Source organism: Sminthopsis crassicaudata, chromosome 2 (genome assembly GCF_048593235.1).
Source record: "Sminthopsis crassicaudata isolate SCR6 chromosome 2, ASM4859323v1, whole genome shotgun sequence".
Classification (NCBI taxonomy): domain Eukaryota; kingdom Metazoa; phylum Chordata; class Mammalia; order Dasyuromorphia; family Dasyuridae; genus Sminthopsis; species Sminthopsis crassicaudata.
The window spans coordinates 540,563,277-540,583,178 of record NC_133618.1 but is presented as its reverse complement, the minus strand read 5'-3'; the positions used below and the strand labels follow the sequence as shown (position 1 = coordinate 540,583,178).

Sequence of the window (19,902 nt, the reverse complement as noted above, 5' to 3'; positions counted from 1 at the left end):
GGCCCGGTGCGGCCCAGAGCGACAGCGCCCTCGGGCGGCGGGAGGAGAGAACCCCTTTGCGCTGCTCAGCAGCTGCTGGCCGTGGGGACACTCCTGTATGAAGAGGATACCCAAAGGAGGGCAGAACCTGGGAGGAAATCAGGCAATCAGCAATCATTCATTCATCCTTCCTTCCTTCCTTTCTTTTTTTTTTTTTTTTTTTGAAGGAAATAGCCCAAGCATTTTAAAAGTGCCTCCAACCATGGGAATACTACGACAATATAAAAGTCCCTTTCTCTAGGGAGTTATTTTATTAAAAAGTGAGGTCAGAGGAAGAACCTGAAAAGAAAATAAAGATTAGGAGAAAGTGAAAGTTGGGGAAGCAAATATGCTCTTATATAAAGTGATTTGTGGACCTTGAAGTCGTACATAAATATAAAATATTGTCATGTGTAGTGTGCAGGTTGCCAATAATGACATACAGTGGTTTATTATCCCCAGTTGCAAGATAAGACACTTGATGGCAGAAATGATGTGTCCTGGGTCACACAGGTAAATAATGGAAGAGCCAGGAACCAGGACTGATCTCATGAGTTCTAACATAACTCTCTTCTCACTGGTCCAGTCCGACCTGATGCCTTTGTGGATCACTTAACTTTACATTTTATGGTATTTATCCTGAACTCTTTGCCTCTGGAAGGTCCTTCCCATGCTCTTTGTCTTTGTCACACAGGAAACTCTAAAAGTCTGGCTATGTTAATGAAAATTAATTCCTAACTAGAAAAAGTGGCACTCTAAGGGAGTTATAAACAACCAATAGTTGGGAAATGACAGTTGATTGGTAGGAAGTTGAAACAGTATATTGTTGCCATTGAAATAGTATGTTTATGGACAATATCAAAACTTATTACAAAGTAATGCAATGGAAAAATAAAACTTGGAATGATACACAGATTACAACTTTGTAAAAAGTATAATAACAAGGATAGAAAAAAGTCAGCCCTCCTCAAATATGGTCAGCTTTCATTCTTCAAACCTCAACTCACCTCTGCTACCCTTGGACTATCATCTCGTATTTCTCCTCCTTTTCCTAGCCACACTCCTCACATAAAACTGTGTATGCTCTTTGTCTCCACTTTCTCTTCTGCCACTATTCAGCACCTTGCAATCTGATTTACATTCCCATTACTAGACTGAAACTGCTATTTATAAGGTCACCGATGATCCTTTTATTGCTAAATCCTTTTTTTTTTTTTTTTTTTAGTCCTTGATCTTTTGATGGTATTTGATACCATTAACCATTCTCTTATTCTGTGTCTTCTTTTTCTATGGGTACTTCTAAGCTGTCTTCCAATTTTTATCTGACAGATCCATATAAAGTTCATTCTTATAAAGCTGTTATGTACTCCCAATATCCTCTCTCATTTTGGAGTGTACACTGGGACTCTTTCCACTTAGTAGTTTCTTTTTGTAATCTCATTAGCTCCTAAAAGTTCAGCTATCATCTGTATACAGATGGATCTCCAGTTTTATATCTTATTTTCATGCAATATAATATATATAATATGCAAACAATCTTATACAAACAAATATGGAGCAAATAAGTGGAAGTTAGTATTCTCAGAGGAAGGGCACTACCATTAAGAAGGCTTGAGAAAGACTTCTTGCAGAAGGTTAGACTTTAGCTAAAACTAAAAAGAAACAAAGGAAACCAAAGCAGAAATGAGGAGGAAAAGGCTAGGCTGAAACCCCAGGGTACTAAGAAGAAAAACCATTGTGAGTAAGAATGATTTGAAATTATCCAGAAAGGCAAGCCACAAAAATAGTACTTTTGATTTACATCTTGATGTGACTATTAGCTTTATGAAATCCTTAGTCTTACTTGCAGATTCTGCTTAGTATTTCCAAATTGGACTAATTTTGTCTCATATACAATATTCCTGGGTTCCTGACTTTTCCTTTCTTCGTCAAGCCATCCATTTAGCATTTTTAACATTCTAACCATTTCTGATGAAAATACTGTCCTTGACCACAAGAAACTTTAGATTTTGTTGGGACATGTGTTGCCCAGGTGGCTGTGCTGGAAGGTACACTATGATCTTAGAATATTAATTTAATCTTCTATCATCCAGAAGGTCATGTTTTTGTACCTTGTTCTGTAAATATACTCCTGTGATTAAAAAAAAGACTGTGAATGACAGTATAAGCCAATCTAATGTAATCATGTTTTTTGGTAGAGGAAGATATTTAACACAATGTATTTTTCAATGTTTGAGATTTATTTGTACTACACAGTTTACGTTTTCTCAGCCTTGTCCTCTAATCTGACTAGCACCCAAACAACAGCAGTAGAATCATCAGATACACTACTGATATCAGCAATAAAAGGCATATATTTAAATTCTTAGTTTTCTAGTAAACCTTTCACCAGATATCCTTTTAACTCTTTTTAAAATGACCTACCCTTCAATTTGATTGATTTCTATGTCTATGTACTGTATATATGAAAATCTGCATATTTAACATATAAACACACATATATGACAAATAAGTATGTAATATGGACATATATCTTTATATATACTGTGTAAATATGTATGTGATATATGAATATTTACATGTTTATACATTAAAATAAAAATACATACATTCTTTTTAGTTTTTATATCCTCAGAATAGTGAGTAATAAACAGTTAATAAATGCTTGTTGATAACTATAACATGCACACATGATGGGTACAAGTACAGGGTTGGAAGGTAAGACTTTGCAAAAAATATTAGAAGGAATTGAAATTAATGAGGAAAAGAAACTGAATTGTTTTCCCCAAAGAAGAAAGTCATCTATGAGAAGCTTAGCTTAATTTATCTGATTCAGCTTTGGTTATTTTCACAGAATCATAAATTTAGATTTGGAAGGGCCCTCAAAGGTTATGTAGTCCATCTTTTGATTTTATTTATTTATTGCCTTTTCATGTAATTTATTTTTCCCATGTAACAGTATTTTTTGCCAATTACATGTAAAGATAATGTTCAATAATCATTTTAAAATAAAATTTTAAGTTTTGATTTTTTTTCTTTCTCCCTCTTCCTCTCCCTTCACAAGATGGCAAGCAATCTGATATAGGTTATACATGTACAATCATATTAAAATATTTCCATATTCATCAGGACAAAAGAGAAAATTTATCAGAATGAAAAAAACAAAAATAAAATGAATATAGTATGCTTCAATTGGCATTCAGATTCCATAGCTCTTTCTCTGGATGTGGATGGCATTTTCTATCATGAGGTATTTGGAATTGTCTTAGATTATTGTATTGCTGAGAAGAGCTAAGTCTATCAAAGTTATTCATTGTACCATGTTGCTATTACTATATACAATGTTCTAGTTATGCTCACTTCATTCAGCATCAGTTCATGGAAGTCTAGGTTTTTCTGAAAAATACCTACTCATCATTTCTTATAGCACAATAATATTCCATTTACATTCATATACCACAGTTTGTTCAGTCATTCCCAATTTGATGAGCATACCCTCAATTTCCTTTTTTTTTTTTCCACTGAAAAAAAGAGCTGCTATAAATATTTTTTGTACATGTGGGTTCTTTTCCATTTTTTTTTAAATTATCTCTTTGGGATACAAACCTAATAATGGTATTGTTGCTCAAAGGATATGAACAGTTTTATAACACTTTGGGCATACCAACTCTTTAATTTTATGGATAAGGAAACTGATCCAAGAAGCTTAAGTAATTAGCCAAGATTCCACAGGAAGTGGCAGTTGGTAAATTAGCAAACATATTAAGAATTTGCTGTGTGTCAGGCACTATGGGAAGCATCAAAAATACGAAGAAAAACAAAGTTCACTCCTGTTGTCCCCAAGGAGTTCACAGTATAGTGGAGGAGACAATATCCAGCTAGGTTCATAGAAGACATAAAAGTTAGATGGAAGGTGATTTAACAGAATTAATGCAACTTGAGTGACTTTTCTACAGAAAGAAGGCTTTGAATGGAATCTTGAGGAACCAGGGAAACAAGGAGAAATGTTAAATCTATCCACCCCCAACCTCCCCACAGTGGACTACCAGCTACAATCCAAATATTTATTTTGTGTGTATATATATATATATATGTATATATATATATGTATATATATATATATACATATATATATATACACACACACATATATATATCATATGAAAGGATTTACAGAGGTACTGTATTGTGTTTATGGTCACACAGTAGGATTTTTTTTTGGTAGGTGGGATTTCAACAACAGACTCCAAATCTATACTTTCCTCTTCCTATTATTGTTATCCTTGGTAGAAATATCAAGGGGATGAGTTGGGAGGTATGATGGAGGGAATGATTAGGAGGATAGTGATATCCTTGATAGTGACAGGGAAGTTAAGGAGGGGGGACATATTTTCCAGAGGAACAAGATAGATATTGTATTTTGGACTAAGGGCATCAAGTACAATATGTCCAAGAGGCAGTGATAGATATCTAACTAGTTCAAAAGAGAAATGAAGGCTGGATATGTAAATCTAGGAATCTTAGAGATACTAATTGGAGCTGATGAGATTTCCAAGTAAGATAATATAGAGAGAAATGAGGAAAGAACTTGGTGCAGAGCCTTGGGGGATGATGACTTTTGGTGAGATGACCCAGATCAAGAATCAGCTAGACTGGTGGGAGAACCAGGAGAAAACAATGTTGCAAAAACCCAGAGAGAAGAGAGTATCTAGAATGAGAAAATTGTCAACAGTGAAAAATACTACATATAAATCAAGAATCAGGATTGCCAAAAGGCCATTGGAGCTGGCAATTCAGAAATCATTAGTAAATTCAAAGAGGACAATTTTAGTTGAATGATGAGGTCAGAAGCCAGCTCAAGTTAGAAGACAAGAAAAGGCACCAAATGGGAATGACTTTCTGGAGGAGTTTAGCTGAAAAAAGGATGCATATAGGGTGATAACTGGGACTGTAAGAGCAAGTAAGCTAAATTATCTTGTATATGCTATGGTATTTTGTATGTATCCTTTGACATTTTCATTGGTATTGTGTTAAATTTGAAAGTCACATTTGTATACAGCAGTGAAGGAGCCATTTGATAGAAGATATCAACCTGAATGTAGAAAGTTCAGGAAGGAGAAAGATCACCTCTGGATTTGATTCCAAATTCTCTGAATCAAAGGCCAAGAATTTTTACACAAGCACCATGTTGTCTCTCTTTAAGCCTGATTTCGTCACTTAGTTCAGTGCCCTAAAGCTGGATTAGTTTGTACAAGCCGAGCTGTTTTGCTGGTGTTCTTCCATTAGATCTAGTGTCCTGGATGTCCCTGCTAGTTGTTAGGTAAGGTCCGAAATAACACCTGACAAAACATTTTGCATGAAAGGCCTGTGAGGCAGGTGCAAGAATTGTATCCACTTACAAATGAGGAAACTAAGGCTTGAGAAGTTGACTTGTTCATGGCCGGACACCAAGTACAGGACTCCACTGGGATTGGAATATGGGTCACAAGACTATCAGTGTAGCATACGTTCTAATGAGGTATACAGAAAGTTTAGTGGGGAGCTATCTGATGCACTGGGCTAACCGCTGTCAAAAGTCTGGTGATATTTCCAGTTACAGAAAGGAAAACTATCCTTTCTGGGGCGATTCTTATGGAAAGTTCTGGTCCAGTAAATCACGCTACAATTTGTTGTTTTGCTTTTGGTTAAGATGAACCTTAAGGGATGACTTGCAGGGGAGAATAGGAGGTGTAACAAATGCAATGCAATCTACAAGCGTTCATGACATTGTATCGGGCCTGGGAATGACACAGAACAGAGGGGCTCTGCCCTCTGAGAGCTTAGACTCCAATGGAAAGTATGGGATAGAGAGGAATATTACAAGGTGAGGAGGCTGTGACGGTGCAAAGGAGTGAAAGGAGTAAAGATCTGAATCGGGCGCCTCACACACTTGAGGAGTGACAGCCATCAGCCTGTGGGAGCCAGTCCAAGTTTCGTCTCCTCTTGCTTCCAGGTTGAAAGTGACACCAGTCAATTTAAGGTTCATCTGTCCCGCTCCCCGCCGGGCGGCTCCAGAAAACCAGTGAAAGGGCCGCCAGAAGGGGCTGCCTGCCCCTCCTCCCCCTCCCGCCTAAGCACTCCCTGTATCCGCTCCCAGCCACTCTGGGCCACAGCTCCAGATAGGAGGTCATCGAATCTCGCAGCACCGTGCTCTCACTGTGTGCTTCCCACACAGATAGAAGCTACGGGGCGCGCTCCGCCCCCTCCGCGCAGGGAGCGCGCACAAGCTGCTCCCTGACGGCCCCCCCACGCCCGTTCCGGTGCGCAGGCGCAGACGCCGAGGGAAGGGGGCGGACCCGAGGCTCTAGGTCCCGGCACGGCGGCGCGCGCACCCCGAGCGTCGCCGCCAGTTCCTCCGGCTTTGACTCAGGTGGCTCTCGAGCTGCTGCGGAGGACCAGACTCCCCGCCCGCTCCTCCCCAGCACCCGGGAAGCCCGGCAGCGGCCATGCAGAACCAGGTGCTAACCCCGCATGTCTACTGGGCCCAGAGGCATCGCGAAGTGTATCTGCGCGTGGAGCTGAGCGACGTGCAGGTAAAGCGGCCCGGCCGGGCCCACCCGACCCCTCGGCCCCGACGCGGGACATCCCGCCCCCCTTTTCTTTTTTAGCTTTCCGGGCCCGCTCTTGTGGGGGACTTTCGTCAGTGTGGTGAATGTGCGTGTCGCGCGCGGGACAGGGCGGGTGCGTGTCTGCCCGTGTGTCCCCGCGTGCACCTCCGCGGCGCGGGCAGGGCCTCCCTCACCTCCCTAGTCCACCCCGCCGTGCACCTAGAGGTACGTGACAGGCGGCGCCCCGCTGGGGGTCCGGCCAGTGCACTTGGTCTCCATTCGTGAGCTCCTCGCCGAGGGCCGGCCTTGACCCGAGGCATCTTGCCCTGCCACTGGATCTGTTGTGTAATTTGCCAAGCGACTCTGGAGGAAGGTTTGTACGGCGGGACCCCAGGTAGGCCGGCGGGATCCGCTGGAGGCTACTGCGCTCTCTCCGGGGGAGCCTCCTCCGGGCAGGCGCGCTGGGAGACCGGAGCCGGGTGTCATGTATCTCAACACCCACCCAGGAGGAGTCCCGTTTTCCGACCCATTGTGGTGATTCAGAAGTGCTGTTGGGAGTGAAAAGTTGCATGGGGGGTTGCGTGTGAGCGTGGGCAAGGCTTATAACTATCTTATAATGCAGCACGTATCCCCCTGCTCTCCTACAAAATCAGTTTCAGCTCATCCCAGGCGCAGGGGTCACCCTCAGGAGATCACAGCATAGAGCAGACCTAATAGTTCTTTGACCTATCCGGAACTAGATTTTATATTCTGGAACATTCTCTCCCATGTTTAAATCTGTCTCTCCAACTTGACAATCGATACATTTAATAAAAGTTTAACGAGGGCAAATTAAATACTGTAGTGTAAGTGAAAATGAGTAAGGCTTGATCACTCCCCTGGAGGCGATTACAGCTTCCCGAGGGATATCCCAGGTGCCCGCAAACTAATACTCCGAAGTAGCCAGCGATAAGCATTGAAGAGAGAACTTTAGAGAGGGCCCTTTTTGGAAGAGGCGGCATTTAAAATTAGTCGTGATTATGGGACTGGATTTGGGCCATTAATTAATGTGTCATTTTATTAGGACATAAAGAAAAGCGTAAAGTGCAGGTTTAGGGAAGCGTAGGATCTTTTCAAGAGATTGTAAACTTCTCAGTTTGTCTGAAAAAGATAAGTTAAAGCTAGAAGGTAATTTTAAGTGCAAAGGAATTTGGACTTTATTTAGAAAATTGTAGGAACTTTTGATAATTTCTGAACAGAAACAATTCTAGAGGTTATAGATTCCAGGGCCCGAAGACTTTAAAAATCATCTAGTTCAGTTCCCCTCTTTTCCAGGATAAAATGAGGAAGCTGATTACAGAAAAATCACAGAGCGCTTAAGATCACCTAGGAAGTAGCAAAGCTGGGATTCAAATTCAGGTCTTTTTAAAATCCAATTCTAATTTTACCGCAATATGTGAGGATTTGGTCTGCTCAGATTAGTGCATCATGAGAAAGATTAATCTGCTAGGGTGGACAGAAGCCAAAGACTAAGTAAGGAACCTTTTGTGAAGCTATCCCTGGTCAGGTAAGACGAGAGCCCAGATTAGGTGCTGGCCATGGGAGTGGAAAGCAGGGGACAGTTAAGGGAAGGTTGTGGGGTAGAACCTGATAACATGTGAAAAATGTGTGGAGTCAAGGCCGACTCCAGTATGTACTCCATGCTGAAATGCTCTCCTCCACTTCCTTCCATTTCTCAGAAGTCTTATCTCCCGGTAAGAGCTCAGCTCAGGTGCTACATGAGGCCTTTCCTCACTTCCCTAAGTTATTAATGTTCTCCCATAATTACTTTGTATTTATCTATTCAATTAACTAGATAGTTCTTCTTGGGCCTGACACAAAGGGGTGAGCGGATGAAGCAATAACTTGATTGATTCTTAAGGGAAGGCAGAATGACTCCTAGCATTGGAATAGACGAGTTTGTTGAATTTGGGAATAACCGAAAGTATTAGCATTAGAGTGACACCAAATCCAATCCCCTCTGTTTACTGATGAGAGTGAAGTAACTGCCAAAGGTCGCAGAGTTAGTAGGTGGCAGTTAGAACTATTCATATTTTTAAAAATTCCTGATCAAAGGATACAAACAGCATGTGACTTAAAAAGATAAGAACTGATGCATGTAGAGTCAAGAAACATGGATTAGAATTCAAGGTTTATTAGTTATGTGACCCTGGGCATGTCATTTACTCATTATCAGTTTCCATATTTATAAATGGGTATAATAAATGTTAATCTCATGAGGTATTAATGGAGAGAATGTTTTTACAAACCTTAAAGTGTTTTAAGTGTAAGTTAATAATTTTAAATTATGATTGTTGTTACTGAAAGACAGCATGGTGCGGCAGATACAGGATTGACATTAGAGTCCTGGAGAATCTTGGTTCAAATACTATAATCTATCCTGGCTTTGTGATTTTAGGCAAGTTACTACTTAACCCTTTGGTGCCCCAGGTAATTCTCTTAAGAATATATATTACAGATGATTCACTGGTTTGCCTCAGTGGAAGGGATTTATATATCTGGAGTTTCCTAATTACATATCCAGACCAAAACCAAAATATTGACTGTTCCCATTTATATAACATTAAAAATTTCCCAAACACTTTAACTGTAGCAGTGTAGAATTTGAAGGTTATTGTCGAGGTAAAATCAAGTCCAAAGATAGGCAAATTGCTTAGGTCAATTTGATTGGAATGCTCAAAGTTGAGTATGTGGTCACAAATGGGGCCTGTGGAAAAGGGTTGGTGAGAGAGGGGAGCCAAACTTATTCATAGTTGCACTTGGGTATGTGAAGGTTGAAATAAACTGTCTTACCAAAGATGATTCCTGTTAGGCCTACTCTGGTTCATTACCTGCATGTCCTTGACTCTTTTAAGCCTGATTCTTTGGAGACAGTGCTGTCCCCATCCCTGGTCCTACCCTTGTCATGCCCAGTTTAAAATTTGCTTCTGATAATAGCATCTCTAAATGCAGGAGACCCATAGACTTTGATGGTACTTGGATTTGAAGGAGATGAGCTTCTGTGCTACCTGCATGGCTTGGGAGGTCACTTTTTCTACCTCCCTAGGCCTTAGTTCTCCTCCTCCTCCTCAAGGAAGGGAGATGTTTCCATGAGATAACTTAAGAGATCTTTTCCAGCTCTAAATGAATGATCCCATACTTAAGTTCCTCTCCACTTGCAGCAAAGATTAAAATTGAGAGTTCATAAAACTGTGTGAAGCTTAGGGAAGAACCTGCCCCTTTCTGCCAAGTTAGTATTTGGAAGTAGCCTGCATAAAATCCTTGCTGAGCTCCTAGGCCCACACTTTGGGTGGGCAGTCAAGGCTGTTCCAGAGAATGGTACTGGAAGCCAATTTAAAAGGAATGGAATTGTGCTACTCATACTGTTTTACTTCACAGTCATATAGGAGGGAAATGGGATAGCTTCATTCTCTGAGTTGGTTAGAAAGCAGTCCTGAGGAGAATCAGACATAAAGAGATGAAACATGAAATTTAACAATTCTGTCTTTTTTTTTTACTGAGGAAAGTTTCTGTTCTTAAAGAGCTTTTCCCTTTGCTACCCAATGTGCCTCCTAGCTTCTGGCATTTTGCCCAATTAGCTTTCACAGCTCAGTCCTTCAGAGTACCTCCTCCTTTATCTGATTTTTCTCAGAGATGTGAGATGAAATAGAGCTTGCTGAGGCTGCTGAAAGAACTGATCAAGGAGGCAGTGATGACTCCTTAGAGACATGTTGCCTCTTGCCTAATGATTGTAGAGTAGGGGTGGGGGTAGGGATGGAGGTGGGGGAGTTTTCCTTCTGACATTAGTTGTAAGCAGTCCTACTTAGGGCCCAGCTGCTAGAGGGACTTGAAAATAGACAGTAGATATTTGAGACATTCTAGTTGAGCTTTTCCCTCATCTCTTCCAGACTGGAAACTTTCCTCCTTAGTAATTTAGTCAGTGAATAAAAAAGCCTTTCTACCTGGAACCTGAGTCAGGGCTCCTCAGAGCCACAGATTCCATATATGCATTTTTTGTCATCAGTATTTCCTGTCTATATTGCCCTCACCTTTGCTGTCACTATATTAGAATCCTGCTCCCCTTTCAAGCCTCAGGTCAAATGTCTCTTCTGTGATAACTTTCCTAGTGCTCACTGCTGTCTGTGATCTTTCCCTTTTCAGAGCTCTCAGTATTTTTGGTGTCTGTATTCTCCTCTATTGCAAACTTATGGTACACAGTGGTCTTTCTTCATGTATATGTTCCTCTTAGTGCCAAGAACAGTTCCTTAAACATAGCAGTTGTTCAGTAGAGTTTTATTGAACTGAAAGATTGTCATTGAAGATAGACTATAAATATACAGAACCCTTGTGTCTTGGTATGAATAGATAACCAAATGTTTTAACTCAGAGCATGAAGGGGGAAAAATAGAGTTCCAAGTTTGAGGGTAGAAATTAAATATCTATTTAATTTAATTTTTTTCCCACCATTAGAGCTCCAATTCCTGTTCATGTTCTTGATCTCCTTCCACAGCATCCTGACATCAGCATCACTGAAAATGCCCTTCATTTCAAAGGTTAGTATCCTATATAAAGATTCCTCTACTCACTTTGAAATAAAAAATGTGATGGCAGTTTTATTTTCTTTTCATTGCTTTGATTTATTCCTTTACTATTGCTTATCTTCTGGTGCCATTGGACTTTAAGAAAATGAATGAGTTTGGAAAGTACAAAATTTGTTTCAGATGATTCAGCTTGTTTTCTTCAACAGCCATTGAGCTTCTTTATAAGTAAGGGCAGGTCTTGTGGGGTTTTCTGAAAGGTCATTGTACTTGAACTTCACCTGGTTCAGACCAGGGTAGGGATCTTCTCCAAGATAGATGTTCTTGAATGTGAGATTTGGGGACTATTAGAGGGAGAACAATGATGACAGTGAATGAATTAATACTGGCTGAAATATGCCTAGGGTCAGAAACTGCATCTGTTCTCAGTAGCACTAACTGAGTCATCTTGTTTTGCTTAATGGGCCATAAGTAGAAGTGAAGAGAAATCTAGAAGTGACTGGTCTAAGAAGACTTTAAATTTCTCTTTAATTCAAAGATTAAAAAAGGAAAAAAATTTCCATTAATTTTATTCAAATAACTCTGCCTTTGGGGTAGAAATGTAGTATGAAGTTTATTGGCCAAAAAATTGGGGTTTATTTTTTTAAGTAATCTGGATTTGAAAGGTTGGTTATTATAGTATCAAGAAATAGTATCACCATGGATTTGTAAAGAAAAAGAAAAAAATAAATTCAAGGAAGTCAGCAACTAGTGTATCCAATAGTCATTGTGCTTTGGACTCCTTCACTTGTACATTTGTGGGAGGGGAGGAACAGAGGGTAGTAGGATATAGAAACAAAGAGGGATAACTTGGTGGCTTTTTCATGGCTAAACTCAGAAACTCTTTCCCCATCTTTCCTTTTACCTTATTTTTCTATCTTAGGCTGAAGTAGGAGAAGTGGGACTCAATAAAATTTTATTTTTCCTCAGTTTAGGATCATAGGATTTAGTTAGAAAGGACCTTAGAGAACAGCTAGTTCAACTTGCTCATTTTACAGATGAGGAAACTGAGGCCCAGAGAGGTTAAAAAAACTTAATAACTGTTTCAATATAATTGATTTCCTTTATAATTTTTTGTATTTTATTTTGTGCATTTAAAATCATTATTCTAAGAAGATCATTGGTTTTTCTAGATTGCTGAAATGGGCCAGGACACAAAAAAAAAGGTTTAAGAACCTATTCACTATGTCTTACTTTCTCTCTTTGCCGTTTGGTTCAGTTCCATCTTCTAAAAGGATGTAGCTGTTCCTTCAATCCATTTCCCTTTATTTGATCCTCACCCTCTCTCCCCAGAGGGGAGTTTTTGGAGCTGAGAACCATAATTTCCATGTATTCTGTCAGTTTTCCTTTTGTAACCTCATAAACAAGATAACAAAAAAATTTCAACCCAGTTGCTATCCACTGTTGATCAGGAACAAGAAAAAATTTGAAAGTTAAATATACCTATGTGGTGTCTTTTGTTTTCCCTTCATGTCTGCCATTCCCACCCTTACTGTGCACAAACCACAGACAATTTTATCTAACTACAAAGTGCAATAAGAAATAAAAAGTCTTCTTGTTAAGCTAAATAACCATGTCTAATGATTGTTCCTATGAACAAATTTGTATATTTGGTCTATTCACTTTGGATTGGTTTATACATGCAGCGAGCTATGAAAGATCTCTGCTGAACTGATGTAGGGATAGATTTGCTTTGCCCATGTCCATGCTGACCTCTGTTTTTTTTTTTTTTTTTTTTTTTTTTTGCAGCCCATGGCCATGGTGCCAAAGGAGACAATATATATGAATTTCACCTGGAATTCCTAGAACCTGTAAAGCCTCAAGTATGTGTTTTCTTCTTTTAAAAAAAAATATTGCTTTTAGGATTGAAAAAGGGCAAAATGAAAACCTGGAGGAATTTACTTGCCTCTTTAGCATTCTCTTCTTTAGTGTTTTAATAATTTTGAAGATCCAAAATTCTAGTGGCTTAGATGGTGTACCACTGAGGTAGGGTGATACTCTTTGAGCTGCTCTGGCCAAGAAATCACCTGGTGGTCAGATTCCTGGAAATGAATCTTCCTTCTCCTGCATGGCAAGATGAGCTATCTCCCACTAGAAACATGGTTGGTTTCCAGGCTCATACTTTTTAGAGGTCTAGGAGGACCTGTGAGAGCTTGTGCTCTGTTGCTTTTTGAGATGGAAACTAAGGGATGAGCAATAATCTCCCCAGCCCCCAAAATAAAAGTCTAGAAATAAATAGCTAAATTTTAGAGAGCACAGATTCATTTTCATCTAATTTGAGATTACCTGCACTTTGGCTTATGAAGTGCCATTAAGGAGCATGTAATAGGGGGTACAAGACCCTTGATGCCTTTGCTTTAAACCAGCAGTTTTTGAAATTTTGGGGATACCTCTATTCTCTCTCTCTCTCTCTCTCTCTCTCTCTCTCTCTCTCTCTCTCTCTCTCTCTCTCTTTTTTTTTTTTTTGGAGGGGGAGGCAATTGGAATTAAACTATTTGACTATTTGAACTTAGGCCCTTTTAACTCCAGGGCCAGTGCTCTACCCACTATGCTGCCTCGATGCCCCATGCCTTTACACTCTTAAAAATTATTGAGAATCCTCCCTCTTCCCCAAGAGTTTTTGTTTGTGTTGGTTATATCTAGTGATATTTAAGTGCTGACAGTGTTAAAGCCACTGTGTTAGGAATTGGGAATATAAAGATGAAAAGAAAAAACAGATCTGCCCTCAAAAAGCACATTCTGCTGAGCCAGTTCCTAAGCCACCTGTGTTATACTTTCATTTAATAGCTGGGAGATGGAGCTCATTGGTAATGGCTTTGTTATTCACATATTTCTTCTTTAATTTACTGTGATTACCTTCCTAGTTCAGGTCTTTCACACTCCATGCCTAGAATGTTGCAGTAGGCTCTTTGCTTTCAGTGTAATCAAGATCAGATAGTTTATACTGGCAATAAGAAGAGGGCACTTGTGTATGCAGAAAGTGACTGAGTGATATAAGTGGAAAGAACAGTGGGGTGGGAGTCCTGGATTCTAGTTCTGGCTGTGCCATGACACTATGACCTTGGTAAGGTACCTTTCTTTGAATCCCATTTCTTCTCACAGGAAGTCGAGCTGCATAATCTCCAAGCTCTCTTCTAGCTCTAACATTTTCTGGTTCTAGACTACATGACTCACATGGACAGCATACAGAAGTACTAGAGGAGGGAGGAGAGCTTTCAGGAAATTGTTCATAGAGAAGAAGAACCTTTTTATACCTCTTCCATAGAGAAGAGCTGACATGACAAAAGCAGGAACTCACTTAGAGAATGGAGTCAAGGGCTTCTGTTCCTCTTGTGCTCCAGAATGCACATTTCCTCAGCGATGCTGGATGGTGTGGGAGTGGGGTGTAAGGGAAAGTCCTACAGATGCTTTAATTTAGTTGCCTTAAATGTGACTGAATTATATACACCCCCAGCTTCAGGGAAGTGAGCTCATCCTTTCCATTCCATTAAAGGCTCAGTTATTCTTGTGAAAGCATCTGAGAAGAGCCATGAAGGTGATGGCATAGAAGAGGCCCCTGGGTAGGCTGTATGGAGGAGGATGGAGCTGGTGTTATTTGTAACACACTTTAAGAAGTATGAAGCTGGTTGGGAAAATGTTGGAAAGAGCCCCAGTGGAAAGAAAAACTGTATCAGATCCCATTAAACAGGGCTGCTCCTAGGTGGGCCAAATGCTGGTCTTGATACCAGCATATCCAGATAATAGATTCCTTATCATTAGTGAACATTTCTTAGTGGAATTCAGCATGATTGGGCACAGCTTGCCTGGTTTTTGCAGCTCTTTCAGAAAAGATACACACATTATATAGATTGGGTAGAACTCAGGCCACAAGGAACTTCTGAAGGCTAGAATATGAAGGAAATATGGAATTTCTATAGTCCTAGCCCACTTATTTTACATATGACAGAACTGCATTTCATGTCACTTGACTATGAGTCTAGTACAGTAGGTACTTTCTGTAATTCTGATTTCATGACAACGATGGAATTTTCCTTAGGGCTGGGGAGAAGTACTCTTATTTCTTTATTCCCATGATAATTGTGACCTGGAAATGATCTGGGAGCCCTTCCTGTGTTTTCCCTTAGTCCAGGCAGGCAATAACAGCATTTCCTTCTATTATCCATTTTCTTACCCATACCACCCACAGTGGAATTGGAGAAAATAACTAATGTTCTTATGATTTGGTCTGTGACCCTCAAGTATCAAGTTGATAGTCATTTAATTTCTTTCCTTCTCTCTTTCCTTTCTTTCCTTTCTTTTTTAATTTAGTGAGGTAAGTGATTTGCCCATTGTCACAGATAAAAGGCAGAAGTTAGACTCAGATCTGAACTTGCCTGAACTTGGATTGGAACTAAGTTGAAGTTTCTGGCCAGTTAATTTCAAGTTTTAATAGGATTTGGGAAAAGAGTAATAATAATAACAAAAACACATTTCTTTATGGTTTAAGGGCTACAAAACATTCTTTATCATGACTTTATGAGCTAGAATTCATAAGTGTTTTTGCCCCCATTCTACAGATGAAGAAACTGAAATTTGGAAAAATGGCTTACCTTACTTCATACAGTTAAGAAGAGTCTGAAGGGACTTGAGTTGGCCAAGTCTGTTTCTCTGTTGCACTATGTGCCTCTCTTAAACATGCATCTTCTATTTGTTCTTTGCTCATAAATTTTAGACAACTATATCAAGGTGTAGCGATTCTTTTTGAGTAACCAGCCTATTTACTATTAGGGCCTAGCATTTCTGTTTGCAGCTAATGAAATGTTTTTTCCACAAAGTCACTTGGATTTGATATATTTGTAGAAGAGGAGGAGAAGGGGAGACAGATCTAATTTTGTTTTCTTGTATTTCCTAGCTGACTCATAAATTGACGCAAAGACAGGTGAACATCACAGTTCAGAAGAAAGAGAATCATTGGTGGGAGAGACTTACTAAACAAGAAAAACGCCCCCTGTTTTTGGCCCCTGATTTTGATCGCTGGCTGGATGAGTCTGATGCAGAAATGGAACTCAAAGCCAAGGTCAGTGATGATCTGGTGATTAGTTGCAAGGACATAATAATAAGAGTCCAAAAAGTTGGGTGATGGTTGAGTTCATACAGCTCAGTACCTTCTCTAATTTAATATTATTAGGGGAAATGCTGGCTGGGACAGAAATATTCAATATTTAGACCTTTGAAAAGTTTTCAAAAAAGTTTGCAAATCTTCAAAAATTGCCACAAATACTTCCTCTGTCTTCCTCCTCCACCCCAATTCACTCATTCTTTGAATCTGTCTAGAATTGCTTAGTTATGGTTCTGCTATTGAGAGGCAGATATATATATAGATATATAGATATAGATATAGATATAGATATATATAGATATATAGATAGAGATATATAGATAGAGATATATAGATAGAGATAGAGATATAGATATAGATATATATATATCTATATATAGATATATATATATCTATATCTATATCTCTATATCTCTATATATAGATAGAGATATATAGATAGAGATATATAGATAGAGATATAGATAGAGATATAGATATAGATATATATCTATATAGATATAGATATATCTATATCTATATCTCTATCTATATCTCTATCTATATATCTCTATCTATATATCTCTATGTATATATCTATATATATATATATAATTCATAAAGGCCCTTTCTAGAACAAAGGTCAACTGTCCAGTGAAAAACATGTTAAGCTCCCATAGTGGAAACTTGGTGCTTTGAGAATAACTAGCAAGGCCAGTGAGCAAGGGTGAAGTTTGGTCCTAGATATGGATATTTAAAGATGGTCAATAATGTAAGGACCAAGTTTGAAAGGAGAGAGTTTTGGGGAAACTAGACCAGTTAGCTAATATTGGGGCATCAGTCTGTATCTAAGCAGTATTCCTCATTGCTTTTGGGGAAACTTCTCTCTTAATTCTAGGAAGAAGAACGGATAAACAAAATCAGGATGGAGTCCAGAGTTCCAAATGACTGTAAGTTAGTTGTTGTTACTGTTACCATTTCAAGTGTTAACTCTAGTTATCATCAGTTAGGTGAACAGAAATTGGACATGAAAGCAGTGGTAGAGTGGGTGGATATGAATTCATGAAGATGGGCAATTTTCCCTGATTCCAAAACTTTCCTCTTCTTGAAATGAGGTATTGGGTGTGGATGTGTGTATCTATCTGTCGGTCTATCTATCTGTATCTATATAGATAGATACATGGGGGGATTATGAATGTTTGTGTGTGAGGGTATGTATGGGTGTGTGTTGGGGGGTGTTATTGATTACATGTATGTCAGAGGGTATGTATGGGAAGTATTCTTGAATCAAAGTTCTCATACTTAATGTGTTCTTCACATTTTGAGACTGTCGAGGTTTCATCTGCTAGGATACTAGCAGGTGGTCAGAGCAGTTAAATGATGTGGTATGGTTGTAGATTGGTCATATTTGCATGGTTGCATTTTAGGTCAGAAATATTGCAAATTAGACAGGGTATATAGAAAGGATAGATATTGCTATACTGTGTTTGATATATTGTCTATCTAATTTAGTCTTATCTTGCTGAGAGAGACTGCTTAAGGAATGTTAGGGACTGGGAAGACTGGTGGAGTACATAATTGGAATCATTGCAAGTTACCTTAATCCCCTCTGCTCAGTACGCATTTCTGGATGGTCTATTCAGCATCTTTTTTTGGAATGCCATTTATATTTCCTGTCATTTTCAACTCTTTGAGAACCATAGTGTTTGAGATCAAATTTCCTTGGATTTTATTTTAAACAATATACTCACTTTTCTGAAAGTAAGTTACCTTGCTTCCCAAAAAAGAAATGAAAGACCTTTGATTTCTCCTTCTTCATTGGTGCAGAGGCAGGCAAGGATTGTTAAATACAAAGGCAAAATGAACACATTGAAATTTAAATGAATCACATGTGATAGAAGCCTAGCATTTGGTGTCCTCCTAAACTGATCCTGTTTTTGATTGGTCATATTATAGAATTTGATTGTTTGAGTATAAGCCAAGCCTTTTGATTGGACATCTTTGAAGGGTATTTCAGCCTGAGAATGCATTTGCAATAGCAAAACCCAAAACTCGTGATTTCTCTATTGAAAACTATTTAGCCCCTGCTCAGTTTCTGCCCTGACCCTCTTCTAAGTCCCACACTCCCTCTGTTGGCACTGCTCCCACCTCTTTCCTCACACTTGGCCCAAGTCCTATTTTCTTTCCTAGTCCTGTCTTCTTTCTGACACAGCCTGGCCTATACAGCTTTAACATATTAAAGTAACAGTGGATTCGAGGGGAGATCTGAGCATATTCGTATCCAACTTCTCTTTTGCCAGTGACACAGTAAGGTTTTCTATAGATGGCAAGATCGCCAGATATTGTACATTTCATTTGTACCTACCCATTTGCCTCCCAGAAATGTGAAGGGGAATGTGATGACTGGAGTGCAACATTCTTGTTCATTGCTCATGACAGTCCCTTCTCTGAGAGAGAAACTAGGGTGCTATGCTGACACAGGCCTCAGTGGAAGGGATTTGCCTATCTGAGCTTCAGGCTTTGGGGAAGAAAGAACAAAGTCAAACATTTAGTCCCTGAAAACCTGCCTCCTGCCATGAAAATCATTCTTTGTAGCTAACTGCATTGTCTATTATGTTTTTCAGCTTTCGCCAACCTGAAAAGAGGATACCTGTTTATGTATAATTTGGTTCAGTTCCTAGGATTCTCCTGGATCTTTGTCAACATGACAGTGCGGCTGTTTATCTTAGGAAAAGGCAAGTAAACAGTCCCATGTCCAGTCCTTTCTCAAGTACCAGCTCCCTTCCCTGCTCTACTCCCACCCTCCTATTGAGCTCTGGCTGAATGGCTTCACTGAGAAGCTCAGACCTTTGGGCCTTGTGGAAGCAAGGATAGCATCCAACTAGTCCTATCACAATTTTTGCTTTATCTGTTTGTTGATATTTAGGGCAATGTGAAATCAGCTGAGCGAATATTTGGTAATAGGCTCAGATCAGTTAGGGTAGTCTGGGGAAGAGGAAATGACTTTGTGAAATTTCCTCTTTGGCCAAATTGAATATTTGTATTTTCCCAGTATTACTACAAAGGGATATATGCATGTTAAGTATTGATTAAATTTCAAACTCATTTAGTTTACCCATAACATTCCATTTCTTATACACAAAGAATACCATAAAGATATTAAATTATAAGTTCAACTATACCAATCAGTCCTAAATATTTCATCCAGCTTATAAACTTACCACTTTAGCAAAATTTAATTACTTTGGGCATAGACAAAAACTATAATATACTTATCACAGTACTATTCCAAACCTCTTCTCAAGCCACTTCCACCTCTATTGCTTTTTGACTCCCTTTCAGCAGAGGGATTTTGCCTTATACTTTATCAAAAAAAAAAAAAAAAAAAAAAAAATTGAAACCATCTTTCTAGAACTCCTTTTCCTCCCCAAATCTATGCTTCAGTTTACCCCAACATTATTTCTAGTCTTTTGTGGTCTCAGAGGAAAAAGTGGCCTTTTTCCATCTTAACCCCAAACTTCTACTTGTATCCTTATTATCGATATCCTGCCATCTCCTCCTGAAGCTTAGCCTTTTAATCATTTTCTTTCTTTCCTTAGTTTTTAGACTCTTCTCATCTATTGAC

At 39.2% G+C, this 19,902-nt stretch overlaps 1 protein-coding gene across 2 annotated transcripts in view; it reads left to right on the top strand.

The window, feature by feature from the left end:
* Nucleotides 1-6,316: 6,316 nt before the first annotated feature.
* Nucleotides 6,317-19,902, top strand: part of HACD3 (3-hydroxyacyl-CoA dehydratase 3) — a 30,169-nt gene continuing 16,583 nt past the window's right edge. Inside the window, exons 1-6 of one of the 2 annotated variants that reach the window (XM_074294791.1) lie at nt 6,317-6,590; nt 11,134-11,176; nt 12,950-13,023; nt 16,092-16,256; nt 17,176-17,227; nt 18,902-19,012. In XM_074294791.1, the coding sequence (XP_074150892.1) occupies nt 6,504-6,590; nt 11,134-11,176; nt 12,950-13,023; nt 16,092-16,256; nt 17,176-17,227; nt 18,902-19,012 (532 nt within the window). In that variant the 5' untranslated portion in view covers nt 6,317-6,503. Of the gene's footprint in view, nt 6,591-11,093; nt 11,177-12,949; nt 13,024-16,091; nt 16,257-17,175; nt 17,228-18,901; nt 19,013-19,902 lie in introns of both variants that reach the window. The other variant, XM_074294792.1, reaches the window with a different exon arrangement.